General features: G+C 37.5%; 1 protein-coding gene across 1 annotated transcript; it reads right to left on the bottom strand.

Annotated features, from left to right (window-relative positions):
* Positions 1-495: 495 nt before the first annotated feature.
* LOC136774508 (prohormone-2-like) lies at positions 496-19,025 on the bottom strand. The gene is made up of 9 exons (XM_066728855.1): positions 18,676-19,025; positions 16,093-16,210; positions 15,892-15,984; positions 15,684-15,816; positions 15,345-15,569; positions 6,992-7,096; positions 6,836-6,918; positions 6,505-6,749; positions 496-5,924 (listed from the first exon to the last, which is right to left on the bottom strand). The coding sequence occupies exons 2-9, from the start codon at positions 16,208-16,210 to the stop codon at positions 5,835-5,837; spliced, it is 1,092 nt and encodes a 363-aa protein (XP_066584952.1). The 5' UTR covers positions 18,676-19,025; the 3' UTR covers positions 496-5,834.
* Positions 19,026-20,476: the final 1,451 nt, after the last annotated feature.

Below are 20,476 nucleotides of genomic sequence, written 5' to 3'. Positions count from 1 at the left end.
CCCGTATATAGGTACTCTCTGTGATGATAATTCATGAAAATTGAGTCTCCCATCGTGCTTCCTTTATCACTACCATAAGGATCTTCTTCTTGTCCGTACGCGACATAGAATAAAAAGTGACTGAAGGCTCACACGGATGAGGACAAGGTTCTTGTAACAATAAACTTGAGGAGGCCAATTACCCACGAGCTACCATACCATTATTATACATCACTCATTATGTATATACATTATATACATTTGACCAAGGAGAGATTCCTTTTTCCTTGTGTGCACCGGGTTTATTAAGATCAAAAGAGCGTTTATAATAACTGCGCACTATAGGTCGTATATCGTTATCTAAAAGTACATAATTACTTTGGTATTACTTAAAGTACATAGGTATGATGAGAAGATTGAAGAAATACAGCAGACTACTGATACCGAAGAGACGTTAAAAAAAAAAAAAAAATCTGAAAGAGACAAAAAGTCCAAAAGAATTACGAAGCACATGCGTAGAATATAATTGTTTATTGTTCTTCTTCTGTCGTCATTACAATGTGTTACATCGTCCGAGCAATAATTAAGCACCACTGATTGAAAAATTAGTACGGGGTGATACGACCGAGCTTTTGATTTTGTAATCGTACACATATGTATACACAGTCGAGTATGTACCGAGGTATTATAATAATTAACACGCATACACCTTAACTTATACTTTATTACCTCATATGTTTTTGCACCACGTAAATTTTGCTAATCGAATATTAGGCTATAAGATTAGTCGGAGCAATTTGTCACGAAATAGTCTTATTCGAGTTTGAGAAAAATCACTTGATGAAAATTGCTCGCGCCGAACGATATCACCTGTCCATTTTCCATTTAACAATAACGAAGCCACGCATCATGCAGTACCCATGATCACCGTTCTCCTCCTTGGCTCACCTCAATCCGACATTCGCCCGGGGCAAAGACACATTGGACCAAACGCTTTTCGAAAAATAACTGACTCTCTTCCTATTGACAAATTAAATTTTATCCGATGTCTCTTTGCTGTCGGTAGGCGTGGCAAGATATAAGCATTACTCTTCTTCACATTTGGCAATTGTTGCACTAAGAATCCCACGTGCCATTCTTATGGTTATCATATTCGTCTTCTACTCATTCTTCTTCTTCTTACCCTTGTTCTTTCTTTACTTTTCGTAGAAAAAAATTAAGAAAAAAATAATGCGACAACTAGTCTCGATTTGCTCTTAATCTCACGATCACGGTCACTTTTAATTTGTCGTCGCCCCGTCTCGAGTGGTTCCAATTTCCAGCATTAACACGTAGACGGTTATATATGATACGTTTAAATATACATCATCATATTTTTTATAATTACTGCAATATACACGCGGGCTAACCCATTTTCAATTTTATAAACCAGCCTCTCTTTTTACCTCTAAGTTCAAAGACACGATTCTATTGAAAATAAGACTCTACTAATATTTAATTTGTCTCACTGCGAGTCGCAACTCTACACTTGTTCCTATTTGATTGCCTTCTATCCTTAAAGCACTTGTTCGTGTTAATGGTATTTTGTCAGTCACTAAAAAAATATGGTCTTCAAATGTAAAAGTTTCAGAGAAACAAGCTTTTAATTCTTGAAATGGATCAAGTTATCCGCATACATGCTTCCTCTCGTTTTTATATTATATAATTTACTATATATAATATATGTATATTCATTTATATCTATATCAATAAATGTATATATATATTTTAATAATATGACGTAATAATTAACCAAAAGCTTATAAAACATACAGAATGCTCGAATCTTGTGCAATCGCATGAACCATAGTGAACTCTGTGAAGAAGATTGTAGGAAGAGAAGGATATCGGGGGAGATAGTAGAATATTATTAATAAGATTTTTCATACCGACATCACAAGACAAAAACGCCTTTTAACGAAACGATATTATTTGTAAACTGGTTTAATTGTTTTTAGACTCATTAGATTCGTTCGAAGCTCCTCCTTTAGTTAAAATAATCAGATTTATCATTCGTTCTTATAAAATTAAAACAATTTATTTTTAAAATCTTGCTATTTTATTTAAAAGAGAAGTTTCAAAGGAACCAATGAATATAAACCAACGAAATCTGTGTTCGAATAGCGTCATTCTGTTGAAAAACGTCTTTTGCTTTGTAATGTTTGTATGAGAGACCTTATGGTTAACGAGGACTAAAAATAAAGGAGAAGAATAGCATTGATATCAAATAGCCTTTGCTACACGTGTCATAGATGCGATTCTATCAATGATGATTTTACGAGAGGTTTATATGTTAAGGAAAGATCAAACGAATGTTGACTTTGCGAAGGTCAAAGCTGATTTGTGCCATTAGGATAATCATCAATGCCAAGCTTCTATCACAATTTATTACAATAAGATTACGCTTCGATCAATTATCATTAAATACTCCATGCTACGCGAAATAACATTTGGTATTTTCTCAAAATTATCAAGGAGATATATAATAAAGTAGTTTCGAATCGTGTATTCGATTTAGGGATAATAAAAAACTAAATAGTGTCTACGAGGTTAGTTTGTTTGCTTCAATGCAATTCGTAAAATATTCATCAAAATAATTGTAGAGCCTCGTGTGAATGACAGTGACTTTAGCCATGCTTAGTCGGTTAAGTGACTTTGACCTTTATATTAAAAGAAAAAAAGTCGAACTGTGGGAAATCGTTCAGTCTCTCCTCGAAAAATGTTCACTATGGAAGGCCCTGTTGATTCGATGGAGTAAAAAGAAGGAAAACAATGGTTTTGCAAAGTTTTATCCATGCTTCATGCACACGTCTTAATATATAAGCAATTTACAGCATGCCAGCTCGGATGTATCAGTGGGGTATGGCTAGACAATGACTTATATTGTTAATAATTTCAGGCCCTTGGCTTACCCTCGATCATCTCTTTCTTCGCCATAAAATCTCAGTCCTTATACCATATATTACCATCATTCGCCTTTCTTTTTTGAACATACAACTAAAAATCCATTTTACTGCATGGTCGAGAATGAGGCAGGGACCGTCAGAAGGAGGATATGTTGCTGTTTGACATCGAAAACGCTTTTCTCATTGGGCTGAACCGGTATTTTTGAACGACCGACATGTCACATAAACTACCTAAACTAGAACCCCTAGAAAAAGCTAAAGTCTATTAGCTTAGTCTTGTTCTTGTTCATCAGTCCTTTACTAAACAGTGTTCTGTGTGTGTGTAAAAGTAAAATAGTTCTTTCAAGAGTTTGTTAGTTACTTGATCGGTGACTCTTGTTTTGCGCAAACTTCTGAGAAACGAAACTGAAAAGAAAAATGAGGACAGAACGGAGCTTGATCGAACTTCGGTTACCTTATTCGCTTAAGTCAATAATTCGAACTTTTTACGCAGTCGTGTATCTCTACGTGGTAACACGAGAAAGATTATCAGCGTTCAATAATTTTTTTCCTGCCACCTCGTTTTCTAACAGTCTATCCTAGGATTTCTTTTCTACAATACTGGCCTAAACCTCCTACCACAATTTTTGCAATCTAAGGCTCGCCTCGATCACGTTCGCCTCCGTCGAGTCGTGTTCCTTTATTCATGGATCGGTCGCTAATAGTGTTTAGTCGCATCACGTGTAACGTTAAAATCCTCGTCTTGATAATTCTTTGCCTTACATTTATTATACAGGTCAACAAAGTTTCTTCACTTTAAACGTCCAGAAATCTCTCTAACGTAATTTATTCTGCTTAATTCAAATCCATTTTACCAAAATTGATTATCGTGACAGGATTTTAAATAATTTTATCCTAAAATTGACAATGTATGGCCATTTGGTTTGTACTTTTCCGTTTGATTATTTCAGAAACTAAAATTTATAGCAAATTTAGAAAATATAAGCTCAAAATATATGAAAATTAATTCTAATTAAATTCACTCGACTATATATATTGGACAAAGAGATTTTAGTTTAATATTATCTTTCAATTGCATACGTAATGTTGTTACACTTATATTCAGGATATGGGTTATACTTTCTCTAGGTCTCATAATTGACTCCCACATTTCTCCTACAAAATTCAAATTAGTATACCAAAAGCCTCACTATCTTCAGTATTTAAATATTTTAACTAAAAAAGGGTATTCGATCATAATTAGGATAAAATTGCTTAAAATCTTTGCACGATAAATAGTTACTAAATAGATTTAGATTCAGTAGATTAAATTACATAAGAAATGGTCCTAGATGTTAAAGATGACTTAGGCGTTCATAAATTCGTCGACTAGTATTACCAGTGTTCCAGTTTAACACTGTACCACTTAATTCGGCTCGCAATTGACGACTCATTATTTTTATATTATTGACACAATTGTAACTATCGAAACGCTTGTTCATTTGTATTCTTGAGATTCGTAGAAATGTTTTTCTTACACACAAACTCAATTGTGAGGCTGGATTGAAGATAGCCATTATAGGCGAGCTTATCGAGAAGCATAAATCAGAATATTTTAGGAATAAATAAACGAGCCACGTGTAGGAAAACAGTTCTCTCATTTGCGTGTCTATACTACACGGGCGAACGTGTTCACCATTCGTGCCTCGCTTCGAACAAGACTCTTCCAATTATTTCGAGTTTACGTTTTATCAGTCGGAAAGTTATGAACGAAGCTCGAGGGTAGTTTGATTTGATAAATATTACTACGATTGTTTGCTAATTCAGTCGTAGCGGATCTTATAATCACGCATTACTCGTCATTGTAATCTGAGAGAGCTAGATGACTTAGAGAAAGAGAAAGAGAGAGAGAGAGAGAGAGAGACTTGAAAATTCACTTAATTCATCATCTTCTGTCGCCAATTGAACGCCGTAAGAGTGATACGTCCAAGTTTTACTTTTTCACTGGAGACTTAAAAATTGTGTAGAATGGAATAGAGAGGGAGGGGAAGCGAAACAAGAAACTATAAAGAAGAAGAGTCTGGACAAAAGAAGGATAAAAATAGTTTGCAAGATCCTTGTGAAATATTGGTGACCTCGATCGTTTAATTTGTCTCGTGCCAAGAGACCATTTTTCGAGTTGACTCGTAAAACTTGTTTTCCTCAACTTTTTATGGCCTCCTTTATGACTATGGGCTTTCAAAGCTCAACGTTACAAAGCGCTTTCTTCATATTTATTATTCTCTATCCTCGAAGAAAGTTTAATCTTCCCTTTTCATTCTTCTCCCCTCCCCTCCACCCTTCCTCTTCCTCATAACTCCCTTTCCTTACTATTATTAAATAAGAAAAAATAACAAAATAAGAAACATTTAATTGGCTCGAGTGGGATAATGACTTGGGCGTACTCTCAGGAGTCTCAAACAGCGTGTATACCATAATATAGTTTCCTCTGGTTTGAAAATTGAAAATGCTTGGTAAAAGGTGAATCCTTTGGAAAGGAGTCGTTGTAACATACGTACGTCAATGCTCGAAAAACTTAAGATTTTCTGTATGATAATCTCGTCCCTTCGCTCTTTCCTCCTCTCTCGTTACATCGTATCTATCTATCCCTATCTACTCTTCAGCCATGAATCGACGATTAAACGCAGAACGGAATTATCAAGCCGCAAACGAACGAAATCACGGCTTGATTTGTATATCGAATTTTTTGATTTTTACTCCACTCTTTCCATTAATATCTCTACCCTCCAATGTATGTGTGTGTTTTTTCTGTTTTCTCTACTTCCGAAGTTTTCGCTTTCTTGGTTCGAGAATCGCGGGGTGCCCATGCTTGTGGGGCTCTTGTGTTTGCTTTTTCAACCCCGGAGAAAACAAAGAGAGGCCGAGTGTCGTTTAATAGACCATGCGGTGCGGGTAGTTGGCATAACCTCTTGGTTGTGAGCTCATCTGTAGTTGCGCCAAGCTTTCGTAAGGATCGTATGCCTGCAACAACAAAATTTCTTTTGCAAAACTTTCCTAACGTAGAAACTTAATTTACAGATTTCCTTTTAAGCCATTGGGACTTTTCAAGTTGAAGAAAGTTGGCTTCGCGAGCGCGACCATAACCCATGGATTTTCTTTCATAAAATATGGAATGATGACAAAGGTTGCGCTAAAATTTCTCGTCGTTATGGTCTTGTAATAAAGAAAAACTTTGTTCGCGCTTGTACGCATAAAACAGAATATTTTGCAAGATCTTTCGTACTATTCCCTGCGGAACGACCTTACAGCGACAAAGTCGTAATAAAAACTTATTGCCTCCACACACATATATACACCCACGTTCAGTCTCAGTGTTCGAAAAAATCATATAACTTTATTATTATTAGAGATACGAATTATTCTTTAATAAAAGAATACCATTTGTAAATTTAATCAACTCGATATTGGATAACGCTAAAATAGCTTTTACTACGCGATAACTGATTAAATTTAGAATAATCTTTATTATCAATATATATATATATATATATATCATTTGTCGATAATACACGTTTGTTTTGATTTAATCTGTAGAATTTACCTGCGAGCGTTTCCTGGCAACGACGAATCTCTTTTCTTGGGGATAATACGTGTGTTGAGGGTATAGGGCACCGTACTGTGCTGTTCCATACTGTATAGCACCTTCGTAGGGCTGCCCGTACTGATTGGGACCATATTGTTCGTAATAGTTGGTAGGATGGTTACGAGGAATTCCAATGTTGGATGACGCAAGAGTGTTAAGGGTGTAATGGTGTGGAGGATAAGGTCCGTCCAACCATGCCATATCTGAAAATTTTATTCATTACCAAATAAAAGATATATTTTAATTTCATGGTGTTTATTATACAAATTTAGAAAAAAATGTAACTAACTATTCCTAGCTTCTTCGTCCTCCATGAGATCATTATCGTCATCGATGTTCTCGTATTCCTCACTGGGATAGTTTCTCCAAGGTCTGACAATACAAATGGAAAACGATATGTTAAATCTCTGCAAATAAATCGTAAAGAAAAATCCAGATAACTTACCGATTCATACGTTCCTTTTCCCAAAGCGATAACAGCGTCAGCACCTGAGGATCGATCTCTGATTCACGTTTGTAACGATGCTCTGGATAAACCGAAATGGGCATGCTGAAAAAAGGAATTAAACACACTTTGTAATATTTATTTCACCGAAGCTTTGATCATGAAAAGTAGTTAAAGGAAAGTGATCAAGGTAAATATACGTTGCGGCTAAAATTTCTTGCCTTTCAGAGTCTATTTTCAAGTTTAACAGGTTCTCCTGCGACTCAAAGGGTTGATATTAATCTAGTTTTACTTTTAGATGGGAAATGCACAGCAGGTGTGTCGCAAATGGGAGATTAAATGGCGCCTGGTAGGAGGCATTTTATTGTTGGTAAAATGATTGAGGGGAAGCCTGGATAGCATTGACGTTTGTGCTCGTTTTAGAATTGAGTGGTGTGGGATGAGAAAGACTTGGATTCGTGGTTCGAGAGATCGATGCAGGTGGGGTGTTGTCCCAGGTCAGAGATCTCGGAGTGTGGAAGCCGTAGCTGGCATAACCGATCGATATTCTTTGGCGCCAATCTCAACATCCAAAGTGCTTGTCAGCATGCCAAGCTCCAATTCAGTCGGCGAAAGGACTCCGATCACTTTTTTATCCTGACCCGCACAATGCCTGCTTCGCTCTGCTCGTTCCTCACGACTCTGCCAGAAAACACAATAAATTTTTGCCTGCTTATGCAATCATGCACATTCCCCATCCTAACCATATATATATATATATATATATATATATGCTAGATCGTCCTGGAATTCCATCCTCGGTTCGTTGACTCCGAAAGAGGCCAGAAAAGCTTACGTAACTCCATCCATATACATCAAATTTTATTTACCACTCGATATTTCTTCCTTCTCGCGATATGTCTGCGTCCGACTCGATTAAATTTTCTAGAAAATTTACGACCTACTGAGAATTGGAGTAATACATTTGCACGATAATCAAATTAATCTCTTTCGAGAGGATAAAGTTTCTTGCTTTGACTGGTCTCGTCACTCCGTATGTTTTTTAGGATATATACTCACTGAATTTTAATAATACAGTACATTTATATTTTAATGATTAGAACGAGGAAGTGTTTTGATAACAAGTTGAAAAAGGGAATTAGATGAAGGAAACCTGCTATTTTTTTTGTCAAAGTTTTTTTCATTATCGTCGATGATTAATTTCCACAAAGCCGATTTTGCCGAAGAAAAAGAACTAGCATTTGACCTAATTCACAAAAAATTGCAATATCATGCTCCATCAACAACCTATACCAGTGCAGATATACTCCTTGAGCCTATTCAACCGGTAATATAGTATCACATCCTAAAATGTACCGGATATCCGTGGGATATTAAATGTTTTTGATTAATCCTTTTGGTAATGTAGGACGTGCAACGGGAAGGATCGTGCTTTCATCGGCGTGCGACTAGCTTAATGATAGATCGTGCGAAATTGCGTTTATAGCAACTGGGTGGAGACTGGAAAATTGCACATATCCGCTTTGCAAATAAATGAAATGTTATGGTAGGTCTAGGAAAAAGCGAGTTTGCTCGGTCCACGCATTGACAATAGCAAATGCGATCGATAGAGTGCGCTACGAGCTAATACTGTCAGCTGATTGGTTGGCCTTCTGCCAAACGTTTTTATTCTATTCTTTCCCACAGGCCAATCCTTTGCTCCCAGCTGACAGAAACTTCCATTCAACTTTTCCCTCGCTTCCTAGAGCCCCCTCACATCGGCACTAAATCTCTCCCACCTCACCAATTCATTCCCAAACTGCTCTTTAATTATCTCGACACACGGAAGAAGAATACTAATGACATTACGATAATTTTCCAACCTTAGCTTTACCAACTGTTTATTATCGTTTTTTAAAATTCTTCGCTTCTCCCGATGCAATTTTCCTCTAAGTAATTCTTCTTACAGACATTACAAAGTGAAACTTTGATTGATTACCCCTTTATGCTATTTCAGCGTGAGAAATAATACGAATGGACAAAACGATTAAACGATCTAAGTAGAAAAGTGCGGTACAAGTCAGACGCACGAAAAGCCATAGAAGTTTGTGTTAAGATTTTTGGAAACTTTTTAACGTTACTCGTTGAATTTGGTATGAGTACGATTGAGAAAAATATATAATAACGTGGGTCCATTGTTTGCGGGTTCGGGATGGGTCGATAATATAAGAAGGAACTAGCGTCACCAGCTGATTGTCTGACGCCATGCCGAATGGGAGAACGAGGCTCTGACCTAGTTTCGATTTGGGTGGCTCCATTCAGCTTTTCGTAACGCTTTCCGCCCAATCCCGTTTCAGTTTCAATCCAGTCCTCTTACTCCATTCCCCCTACAAATGACGCGATCTCTCTCGTTCTTTCTCACCCTCTTACCCTCGTCCTCATCCTAGACTCTCTTGCGTCACGATTATCGAACGCTTCGTAGCCTGCACCCTCTCCCACATTTCTCCATAATACATATATAACATAGTACCAATATTCATACAATACGTACTTGTGCACGCTCTGGCAAGCATTATAGCATGCCTATCCACCCCTTCTCTTTCTCCCTCTCTCTCTTTTTCTCTTTCTCACTCTTACTAATACTCTAGAAAGTTGTATTACACACATGTATGTATTTTCAACGCATGTAACGCCTACATATTCCTCGCTTTGACTACCTAATTTCTGCTGTCTCGACTATACGCCAACATTTCACTCCATTAAATTTATCATTTCTTGCTTCCTTTTCATATTTCAATTTCTATTCTATTTTCATATCTCTCGTGCACAGTCATACATTGTTTTTTCCTTTTTACTGCTTCAACGTCGGCAAATCGAAAGTCAAAACACAAAAGCGCAGAAGCGACTACCCTTTCACCTTTTGTTCTAAAATAATATATATGTACGAATAAAATAAGCTCGTATTTACCCTTCCTTTTTCCTTTCCTCAGCTTTTTCAATTTCACTGCTCTCTCTCACTTCGTATTTCTACTTAAAACGTTTTAGCTGAATTTTATATCAAGCACGAATACCAATGTAAGTTTAAAAATTTGTTCCCCTTTTTTTATCGCTCCATTATAATAGCTTAATTGTTATGTCGAGGCAAGTTAATTTCCCCGATGCACGAACAATTGTTAGTGTCTTTGGAGTAATTTGCAACGCGCGCAATCAAATTGCCAATAATATTAAGCCTGTTACGAAGCTCTTTGCCGAGTTATAACAGCATTTAGTCGCGATGTACCATCTATATACAGCACGGTATCGAGGGCGCAGCTCGTAGTTTAATAATGTTAATTAACGGCCTTGCGTAAAACTATCGCGAGCTAATTAAGCGTCGAGGGTCCCTATCGTTTCTCATTAAAGCTTCCTGCGCTCCCTTGGATGCTGAATATTTATTTAAAAAGGTGATTTGTTTGAGAAAGGAGCTCTGTGTATTTTATTTCTATCGTTTATATTAGCAAAAAATGTCAAACCATTTATCATCCTCGTAGGACACGTTTGTTTGCCAAGCTCGTTCGATCCAAAACCAATATGGAAGAAATACTTTGTCACATTCAATTGGTTTTATTTTTCCGAAACGTTTCTAAAAATTTTCCAGTTTAGATGAAATTGTATTGATCCCGCAGAGTGAAATTGATGTAACGAGAGTATCAATTCTTTATTATAATATTTATAAAATTGAATTTTTCCATGTCATCACGGGTCGTTTATACAGCCCAGTGGGTATTGCAACGATATATTGCGTGTTTCTATTAAAAAAAAAAAAAAAAAGAATCGATTGTTAAATCCCCGATGTAATAAGAGAAACTCGTGCTATTTGAAGATACCGTCAACCGAAAATAGTAAAATACTGAATCTATGAGTATGGTCTGGCAGATAGTAGACCTTTTCTATTTGTTTCTTTATCGCGATTGCTAAGCATTTTATACAAGTCGGTAGAGTCGATATTTTTATCGACGCTAATGAAGACATAGCGAGGGTGATTAATAAGGAAAATAAAGTTAAGCATTCGAAATTCAATGGATTAATCTCAGAAATAGTCTCAATAGAAACTAGCAAAATGTAGAAAGTCAAATAGAATTACTCCACAGTAGTAAAGCAAGACGTTGTCGGACATATCATGGATCTTTACTACTTATCCGCTTATCGGGCTTGCTAAACATTTAGTACAAGTCATTAAAGTGAATAGTTTTGCTAAGACTAATAAAGACATAACTAGAGCGATTAAGGAAAATGAAATCAAGCATTTCAGATCTAGTCGATCAATCTGAGATACAGTAAATGGAAATCAATAAAATTTATATAGAAAATCAAATGAAATCTCTGCGTAGATATAAAGCAAAGCATCGTCTGACAGATTGTGGATCTTTTCTACTTACTCGTTTATCTCGCTCGCTAAGCATTTAGTACAAGCCAGTAAATCCAATGTTTTTTCTGACGAAAGAGAATAAGAAAACTGAAAGGAAGCATTTGAGACTCAGTTTGATTCGATCTATCAATCTGGTATCAAAAGGGATGGACGCGAGTGATTGAATCTTGGAAAAGACAACATCTGCCATAACGTCCTTGATCTCGTGACGGTAGATTGGATTTCAGAAAGAATTTATTAGCGCGCGTGGGTGAAATGACCTATGATATTTATTTACAGGTCATGCGACAGAGCGATGGTGGTGGTTTTAGCGTAGGCGTTTCGTGCGTTGGCGTTGCTGTTACCCATCTCAATGGAGCTAAGCCCGGGCTTGGGGTTTTAGAGAGGGTTTCTGATGAGAAGGGGTAAAACCTGGGAATAAATGTGGGAGAGAGTACAGGAAGCTGGGCAGGAATACATTTTAGAATTTGGAGTCAAAGTTTTCACAAGTTGTGCAGGAATGAATTAACCAGGTTATCGAGAAGCACAAAGTTTACTTCGATTTTAAGGCTGACGTTACAATATAACGATGACGACGTTGTCTTTTATAGAGACACGGAAATCTTGACGTAACGTCTATCGACTTTCCTGCAGCACGTATAATAATTATATTTTTATGTGCGAAAGAGCGAAAAAATAGCAATATTCTATCCCAGCCCACGGATACCAATCGTAATTATTTATTTATGATTAAGATTATAAATATCGATGTCCTCGAACATCGACGTCACCACTCGCATTATTTTCCGTTGCTCTCTTATCGCTATCTATTAATTCCAGAAAGCCTGCTTACCCTTCTCCTATCTCTCTGCTATCTCTAATTAAAATAAACTTAATTACAGCGAGAAAAGAAGTAATAAGCTAACTTATATATTATTTGTATCTTTTCTTTCCTTTTAATTACTTAATTAACACTCGTTCTCTTTTAATTACGCTTAAATATACTACTACAATCCTATTAGCTTTGTTCAGAGGTACTAATACGTTAATGTTGCTTCTTCTGCGTAATTGCTCAGTAGTTGAGTAAACGCGTTCATCTTGTCTACTATTAAAAGTTAGTTAAACAGGAAGATAAAATAGTACGTTTTTCTTCACGATCATGCAAACAGTAGAATGTAATTTTTCCAACAATTCGACTCGACAGAATTATAACGAATTATCCATTTACCGAAGGTAGCAGAAAGGATCGAATATTAACGAATGGGCAGTTGCGCGAAATTCACTACTCCCTATGTTATACCGAGTTATTTGCGGCCTGTGGTTAATAATGTAAGATGACAGAAACGTGATTGGCACGATTGAAAATGTGGAGTCGGTAAAAGTGATAAAAATAAACTTGTATCAAACGAGGACACTGAAATTAGATATTTTTTCATCCTAACTGTGTATAATAACAGCTGATCTCTGGAAAACTGGCGCTCTTAAAAAATTAATCGTTTATTGTTTACAGAAGTAATAAAAGATTAAAATTATCAGAAAAGTTGTATTATGCCGTGTAAGGGATAAGGGTGTTGAACTTTTTGACATTTTTGTCAGTGTCTAGAAATAATCGTAACCTTTCAATCACTAGAAAGTTCTATAGAAAAGTTTAATGTTCTCTAAGCAGAATCGAGTTGATATATATTATAGCTACGACGGCTATGAACGTAATCGACTAGTATAAGTATAATATTGTTCACTTAGAAAACTTCTGCCAAGTTCATTTTAGTAAGCTAAAATTAATAAGAACAGTTGCTGCAGGATCGGACATGGTGCATTCTTGAGACTTTCAAGCGACCATTTGCCAAGAGGACTCGTGAATCTACAAAGTTAATTAGTACTGTGCGAGTATAAAGGACCTGATTAGTTTACTACTATACACGTATTATATATATACATATATATACTTGGATCATTGTGTCGACCGCTACAAGAACACCCAGGCGTCTCTTTGCAATTCTTTGCTAATAGCTCTTTTTCTATTCTACGAGTTACTGTCATATGATTTGCATATCAAACGACTGCTTTCCCTGCTATTCCGTTTATCAGTCAGCAATTTTGTCGCGTCAACGTAGAGATGCTATAAATGTGTATATAATGTATAGTTGAAATTAAATAAGTTGATTTACTTATACTCCATAAATGTTCCTACAGTAAAATTGTCAATACCACTAAATACTACGTAGAATAAAAGGACGAGCAAACGAGATCGTGAATGCATGGTTTCTGATATTTCTTGCCCCTTTTTCAAGAGAACCGAGCATAAAGCTGGAATTATCAATTTGAAACGAATTAAACAGCATTCGTACGCAAGATTAACCTTAATCATGATTAAATCTATCTCGCTTGGAGCTCTAATTAAATGGCCAAGCTATATAATCGTATCTTCGTCGCGGTATTTGGTTAAAATACATAATAACGTTTCGATTAAACTACTGCTGTATATATCCACTGGAACAAATTATAGAAAGAGAGAAAGTAAATTATATAGAGAAAGGGTAAGAAGAACACAGAGGCTTTCTTTTGTTATCCTCGTAATGTCTGGCGAAGACTAAATATAAGCCTTCGTGACGGAAGTGTCCTTCGCGAGGTTCTATTTATAATGCGATTCTATCAATTTCTTGGGTGTATAAGCTGCTTCTTGAATTAGAACGATCCACGCAAGCTTATCGAGATAAATGATTAAGTTTCCTGATCGGATTGGTGCTTTCGTAGTTTTACTGGAGAACGAGAGAAAGGGAGAAAAGGGGCAAAAAGGGGGAGATGGTGGGGGTGTGAGAGTGAGGTGGGGTGTTAGGGTAGTTGAGGGGAGGGGGCAGGTGAGGAAGTAGAGGAGGCTAGTGCCCCGTGCGGTGCGGTGTGTGTCCGAGTGGTTCGATACTGGGTGGTTGTCAAGTCGACCGTTCCTGGCGGTTGGGGCCAACGCCCTCGAGCCTCCTCTCATCCCCATTCAGAAGAAACGTCGAAGAAAAAGAGGGATGCCCGCCACCCCGGAGGAAACAGTCGGAACAACCGCACACGTCCTTATTCTTTCCTCTCTTTCTCATCGCGACGTGCAATCGATTCCCTGGATTCTCTCCCCTTTTCTCCTCAATCGACAGCCCGTATCGCTGCTCTTCCCCATGTACTTTTTCTCCTCCATCAAAATTCACCCGAACAACTCTCATATTTCCGATAAAACCCTCGATTCGAAGCTGAATCATTGCAACGGAAAGGAATTGCAAAGGATGACATTTAAAATTTCGAGATGCGTCGTAAAGAAGTCTTGAAACTTTGGAATCGAGGTCGACCGTTAACAGAATAGACTTTCTCTACGAAAATACGAGCCAATGCGACTCGTTTTTGCGCAGCGATAACAATAGCAGCTCGTAAAACTCGTAAAACTCGGTCAGGAAACAGAAGATTCGAAAGAAACACCAGACCCTAGCGGGCAATCGTTGGATACCAATAGAATCAAATGTTCATAAATCTCAGCTGCAACTATTTGCCACAACTTCAAAGGGTAAACAAGTAGAATTCCTAGCTCGTGTTATTGTTGGATTGCATCTCCAGATCGATTCTAGCCACCATCAAAATTCAAATTTATCTGCACGAATGGTAATTTTTTTTATTGACCAACCGTAAATATTTATTATTGGTAGCTTATTAATCATATTAAATCTTTAGCTGAGACTCAAATGTATATATTAATTTATAAAACGAGCATCAGTCTCGTCATTTCTTTCTCTAGCTTTACACTAAGCATCGGTACTGTCAAAATATCATACAAGTATTATCTTTGATAATACATAAATTTTATTTAAAGTGTATTTCGCTAGGACCAAACTAAAAAATTGGTCACGTGCGAAGTACACCGTGAGTGCAAATTGGCAGTAAAAGATTTAGAAGATATTTGTGTTTTATATTAATTTGCTTTGGAGTTCGTTAATACAATCGATAACAACTTACTTTTTCTTCATCTGTGTTTGAATCGCTGGTTGCTGCTGCTGTGTAGACATTGTAGCTGGAAAGGCTGTCGTGGTCGACGGCACACTATTCGGACGGTTGGTTGTTGTTGGTTTCTCGGATCGTTTTCGCCTGAGTTCTTCGTGCATGTAATATCGAGAATATGGCGGAATATCCCACAAACGTGGCATCTCGTCACCCAACTCGTTCACCAACACCTTCCCATACCTTTAAATACGAACATGAGATTTTTAAGAATATTTTCGCAATATTTACACATGCTTATGGAAGTACAAAATAGTATCTCCATAATTTGTAAAAATTCCAATCACGAAGACTCACTCGTAATTCTTTTCATAAGGTGAAAGACCGTCACTGTCGTAGAGACCGTTACCAGGCGTCTTTCCCTGATTAAATTTCTCATTCTCGCTCAGTGCCACTTTCAGTCCGTCCAAACCTGAGGAACTTAGTGCTCCTAGAAAGGGAAAGGAAAACACATTTACTACTCCTAAAAATCTTCAATTAAAAATAATAATAACAATCCAATTACTTTTCTCTGCCACAGGAACATAGGGGTTTCCAGCGGTTTCCGATTGGCGATTTTGTTGATTTCCAAACATCAGCATCTCTTGTGCACGTTTGACTGAAAATTAGAATGTTCTCGATACAACGTTATATCGTTTGGTTAACGATTTTGCAAGAAAGAGAAAAAGTGCTGGTGAGAAAAGGGTATCGAGATTATTCTGCTTACCCTTGGGTCTCATAGGCTGATCCGTTTTCTTGGCATCGTCCGTCGTGGTGGCAGGTAGGGCATTGACTTTGCACGCCAAATAGCCCAGCATCAATAGACACAGTGAATAGTTCATCATCTGGAACAAAAAGTTCCACGTAAGCTCGAGAGTCTTTTTAGCGCTATGAAAATATTTGTGAACGAAATGAGGTTGGCACAGTAGATGCATATATAATAACGAAGGGAGAAATAGAGAGCGGGAGAGATTAGGTGGAGATAGTGACGCGCGCGGGGACAGTACGTAGCGGATTGAAACGTTATTATTGCAAAAGAGCACACTTCGCTGTTGTCCGGAGTATTCTCTTTGTACAGCGATTGACCTTTGCGATATTTCCTTAGAGCGCAGAGACGATTATGAGCAGCGGGTCAACGTGGAGGAACTCGGAATGTCGTGTATAATGCGAAATGTCAGGAGTCCATTTTTAATGAGCGTGAAAGTTTGACCTGTATCGATTGGACGGCCGTGTATAGTAATGCATGAAGCACTCTATAAGAGATTAAAAATATTGTTATTGAGAGAGAAAGAGAGGGAATGATAAGAAACGTGTGAACTTGTACAAGTTAAAGCTCTGAAGAGGGAGGGAGAGAGAACAGGTGTGTTTGTGTATCTGTGTGCATGTGTGTGTGCGTGTCTGTGATTGGTGACGTTTCACAGACATGTCACGAGGCACAGGGGTTGGTGGTACGTTAATAACGAAGGAGGAGCCTTGGACAAAAAACGAATGTCCTCGCAACACCCACGCCTTCCAGTTGCAATAGGGCTTTGGCCTATCGAGCCTCCCAACTAGCAAAGAAAGATACTTTTAATACCATATTTTTTTTCTTTCTTTCTTTATTTCTTTCTTGCCATCTTTCTTTTCATCCACGATCACTAGAAACTCCCTCCACATTCACACGACCATATCTCTATACAAATTATTATTCTTTATTTTTTCCTCACGTATAGACTCCCCACTCTTAATCGATTCTCTATTTTACCGTGGCGTATAAGTCAAATTATTGAATTAACAAGCTATTTTTAAAACTCCCTTTGATTCGATAGAATAATACTTGATTATAAAGCCGGTATGTCATTAAACTCGATCACTTGTTTATAGTTATGGCAATCATGTTGTATCTCAAAGCGAACAGCATAATTTAACACTCAACAGGTACGCGTAATTTCCACTTTTCTTCCTTTCTTGCTCGAACCAGCTTTACCCTCTCACGCGTACAGCTTGTAACATTGATTTTACTTCATCCGCCCGCAGCTACGAAAGCTCCCCCCCCCAACAGCATTTAACGCTCACCTATTAATTAAAGCCAGAGAAACGCTTTACCGTTTTCGCAGAAATTCACCCATTTCTCGCTGAATCGCTTCCTACGCTCATTTCTTCAACGAGATATTTTTTGTTTCCAAATTGATAATTCGTGCAAAAAACTATGTATACCTGTCCCTTTCCCACGCCAAATGAAATTGGTTTCATCATTTTCTCCTTATAGAAGTTTAATGATAGCGGTGGTAAACTTTTAAAAATGGAACAATGAGGAAGTTGCAATGATAGAGTGATCAAGTAAGTAGTAGTAGTCCTGTTAGAACTTAACAGAACTGTATATTTTTTCTTTTCTCTTTTACTTGGAATGAAACCTAGGAAACTTGTTTGCGTAAGTGTTTCGCTTTGTAAGAGAACAGGTGCTATTTTGTTAACGCCGATAGGGTTTATTTTATTAAAAGCTTTGAAATGCATAGGCACTTGTACGATAGGTGATTGGGATAAGGACTTCGTTAGTGTTTTTACCATTACTGATATCTCTAACACAACAGGTGCTCACAGTATTGGCGAGTCGTATCTAGTAAACTGGAAATCACACACTTGTTGCATCTAGGTATACCACATTCATTTATCGTACAAAGCTGCCTCGCGGTGCAATTAAAAATGTATCTTGCTCATCGCTAATTTACCCTGAAATACGGATGCCAGAAAAGCATTTGAAACCATTCTAAAAGATCGTTGTAAAAACCTCGATCTAAAACTGTCTGGTACAACTGAACTATTAACATAGTTTATTTCGGAGTCGTGTGCCATTTAAACAGTAATGTCATTAAACGAGAAGCTCAAGTGCAAAGAAATAGCGAGAAAACTCGAACTGTGAATTTACAAAGTTTTTCTGCCATATGGGCAATTTTTAATTACTATACGAAGCATCATATTCTTACTTGAAAATTCCAACTTTCTACATTGTTTACGAGAATAAAAGTTTCTGATCAACCTGCTAACTTTAGGCGAAGATACGGTACAAGTTTAACATCCAAGCTATTGTTTAGGTTAAAAATATGTTTATATAACTGCAGAATAATAAAAGACAGATGAAGGAAATAAATATTAGCATGCTGGACAATAATTGAAACCATTGACTTAGAATTAGACGACCATAATAAATAAGACATATGAGAAAAGAGAAAATAATCGTGGATGCCTGAGAGTGAATATTGTAAAAGGACTAAAAGAAAAGATGCATAGAGCGAGCTATAGAGTAGAGAGTAAAGAAAGGGGTAGAGTTCACCTTTAGGGATATACGACTGCTATGTCCGTCCTTTTCCAGTCGGTAGAGAAGGTGCAGCCTAACTCTCACTCTCTGTCTCACCCTTTTTCCTAATATATGTATTTACTATAAATAATTTTAGATATATATTTTCTCTCCCTATCTCTCTTTCTTTCGCTCTCTCTCTCTCTCTCTCTTTCTCACATGCACACACTCTCTCTTTCTCTTGCTCCTCTCAGACTCTATATTATTATTTCGAAGATTTTATTGGATAATTTAATAAAATAGTTTTTTAGCGTGATGAAACGCGGAAGAACGGAGCCCAGGCGTGCTCGACAACAGACCGGGCTGGAGTGGATCTCGGGGCTCGATAGGAGGACCAGAAGACCCGCTGTGGCACGGTCGATCAACCATCCCCACCCAGTTCTCGCATAGTCAGAGGGAGAGTATAAGGGAAGCAGGGAGAGAGAGAGAGAGAGTGAGTGAGAGAAAATGGGAGAGAGGGATTAAAAGAGAAAGGAGGAGAGCTAGAAGGAACATCCCCACCATGTCCCGATCGAATACCCACCCTCCCAGCCACCCTCTTGCCATCCTACCACCTAGTACCCCCTCTACTCACCTCCCACATACCCCATCCATCTTCACCCACGCATTTTCTCTCCTTCTCGATAACGTATTCGTGCATTTTCTCGAAAAAGTCTCTCTTCCTCTGTTTAAGTACTACACATATTCTACATATTTACAACCTCTTTCCTTTCTTGTGTACGTTTCCCTAATAAATAACACGAACATTAAACTCAGTACTTAGAATAAAAGGATGTATCCATATATACTTGAGAGATGCTTGGTATCTACCAAGTAGATTTGTTAGTTTCCTCAGTCTCAACGTAGTTCCATTTATTATAATCGCAAATTACCACATTAATATTTTTCTCGCTTCAAAATCTCCGTTACGACATTCCACTGTCTCCAGGATTTCCAGATTTTCTAAGCTTCTGTTCTCCCACTCGGTACTTCAATCTTATTTGTTTACTTTCTAATTTATATTATATTGGATTTTTCTGTCACGATGTAGCTTAAAAGAGCTAAGCGTCATTGCAGTTGGTAGATTTCTTGGGAGATTTTATGAAGGAAACTTTGATGAATGAACGCGTAACAAGATGTTAGCGTATCGGAGCATAAACATAATAAGCTTTAAGGGATTATCTAGTAGCGTGGTTTTTTCTGAAGAGGGAGAGAAAGTAGTAAAACTATCTGAATGGGCGAAAGAGGATCCTTTGGAATTATACGAAATGGTTTATCAGTAGGGGAAGAGGGGAGAGGGAGAGATAGTTGTGGAAGGGTAGGAGGAGGGGGGTGTAAAGAAGGAAAGAAAGAGAAAAAAAGGACTCGGTCCCCTGGGCAACAGGCCATACGCCCACGTGTTTCTACATTCATGACCTTCCTTCTTCCCTTCCCTTATACCACACCCACGCACAATAGCAACCTTCTCCTCCAAGCTAACTTCTACTTGTGTCTGTAGAATATCCCCTTCGCACGTCACCATGTCGACTCAACCTTGCGAAAAATATTTATCGCCTTGACGGCCACTTGGATTATTTATCATACGAAATCCTAGACCCGATTTCATCTCTCGACAGGACATCTGAATGGAACTTTGTAGTGGTTGGAGATACTTACTGTTTTATTGACGAACAATGATTAGCGTCTTTTTACGAATCATTTTCCACTTGATTTTCAATCCTGGCAGTGAATTTTGTTTATACGTTAACAACGGCATGTACCATTAATGAGTCACAGCTTAAAATACTATATTATTAAA

This window comes from Prorops nasuta, unplaced genomic scaffold, assembly GCF_024137725.1.
Source record: "Prorops nasuta isolate Cenicafe-Biocafe unplaced genomic scaffold, Cenicafe_Pnas_1.2 PNAS00006, whole genome shotgun sequence".
Taxonomy (NCBI): Eukaryota; Metazoa; Arthropoda; class Insecta; order Hymenoptera; family Bethylidae; genus Prorops; species Prorops nasuta.
Note: the sequence above shows the minus strand (reverse complement) of the source record. Positions and strands in the feature narration are given on the sequence as shown.

Excerpts from the sequence above, each read along its gene's own strand:
- LOC136774508 (XM_066728855.1), bottom strand. The coding sequence starts at position 16,210 with ATGATGAACTATTCACTGTGTCTATTGATGCTGGGCTATTTGGCGTGC. Across the intron at positions 15,570-15,683 it reads CCTTATGAAAAGAATTACGA|GTATGGGAAGGTGTTGGTGA; the intron begins GTGAGTCTTCGT and ends TCGTATTTAAAG. Across the intron at positions 7,097-15,344 it reads CAAACACAGATGAAGAAAAA|CATGCCCATTTCGGTTTATC; the intron begins GTAAGTTGTTAT and ends TCCTTTTTTCAG.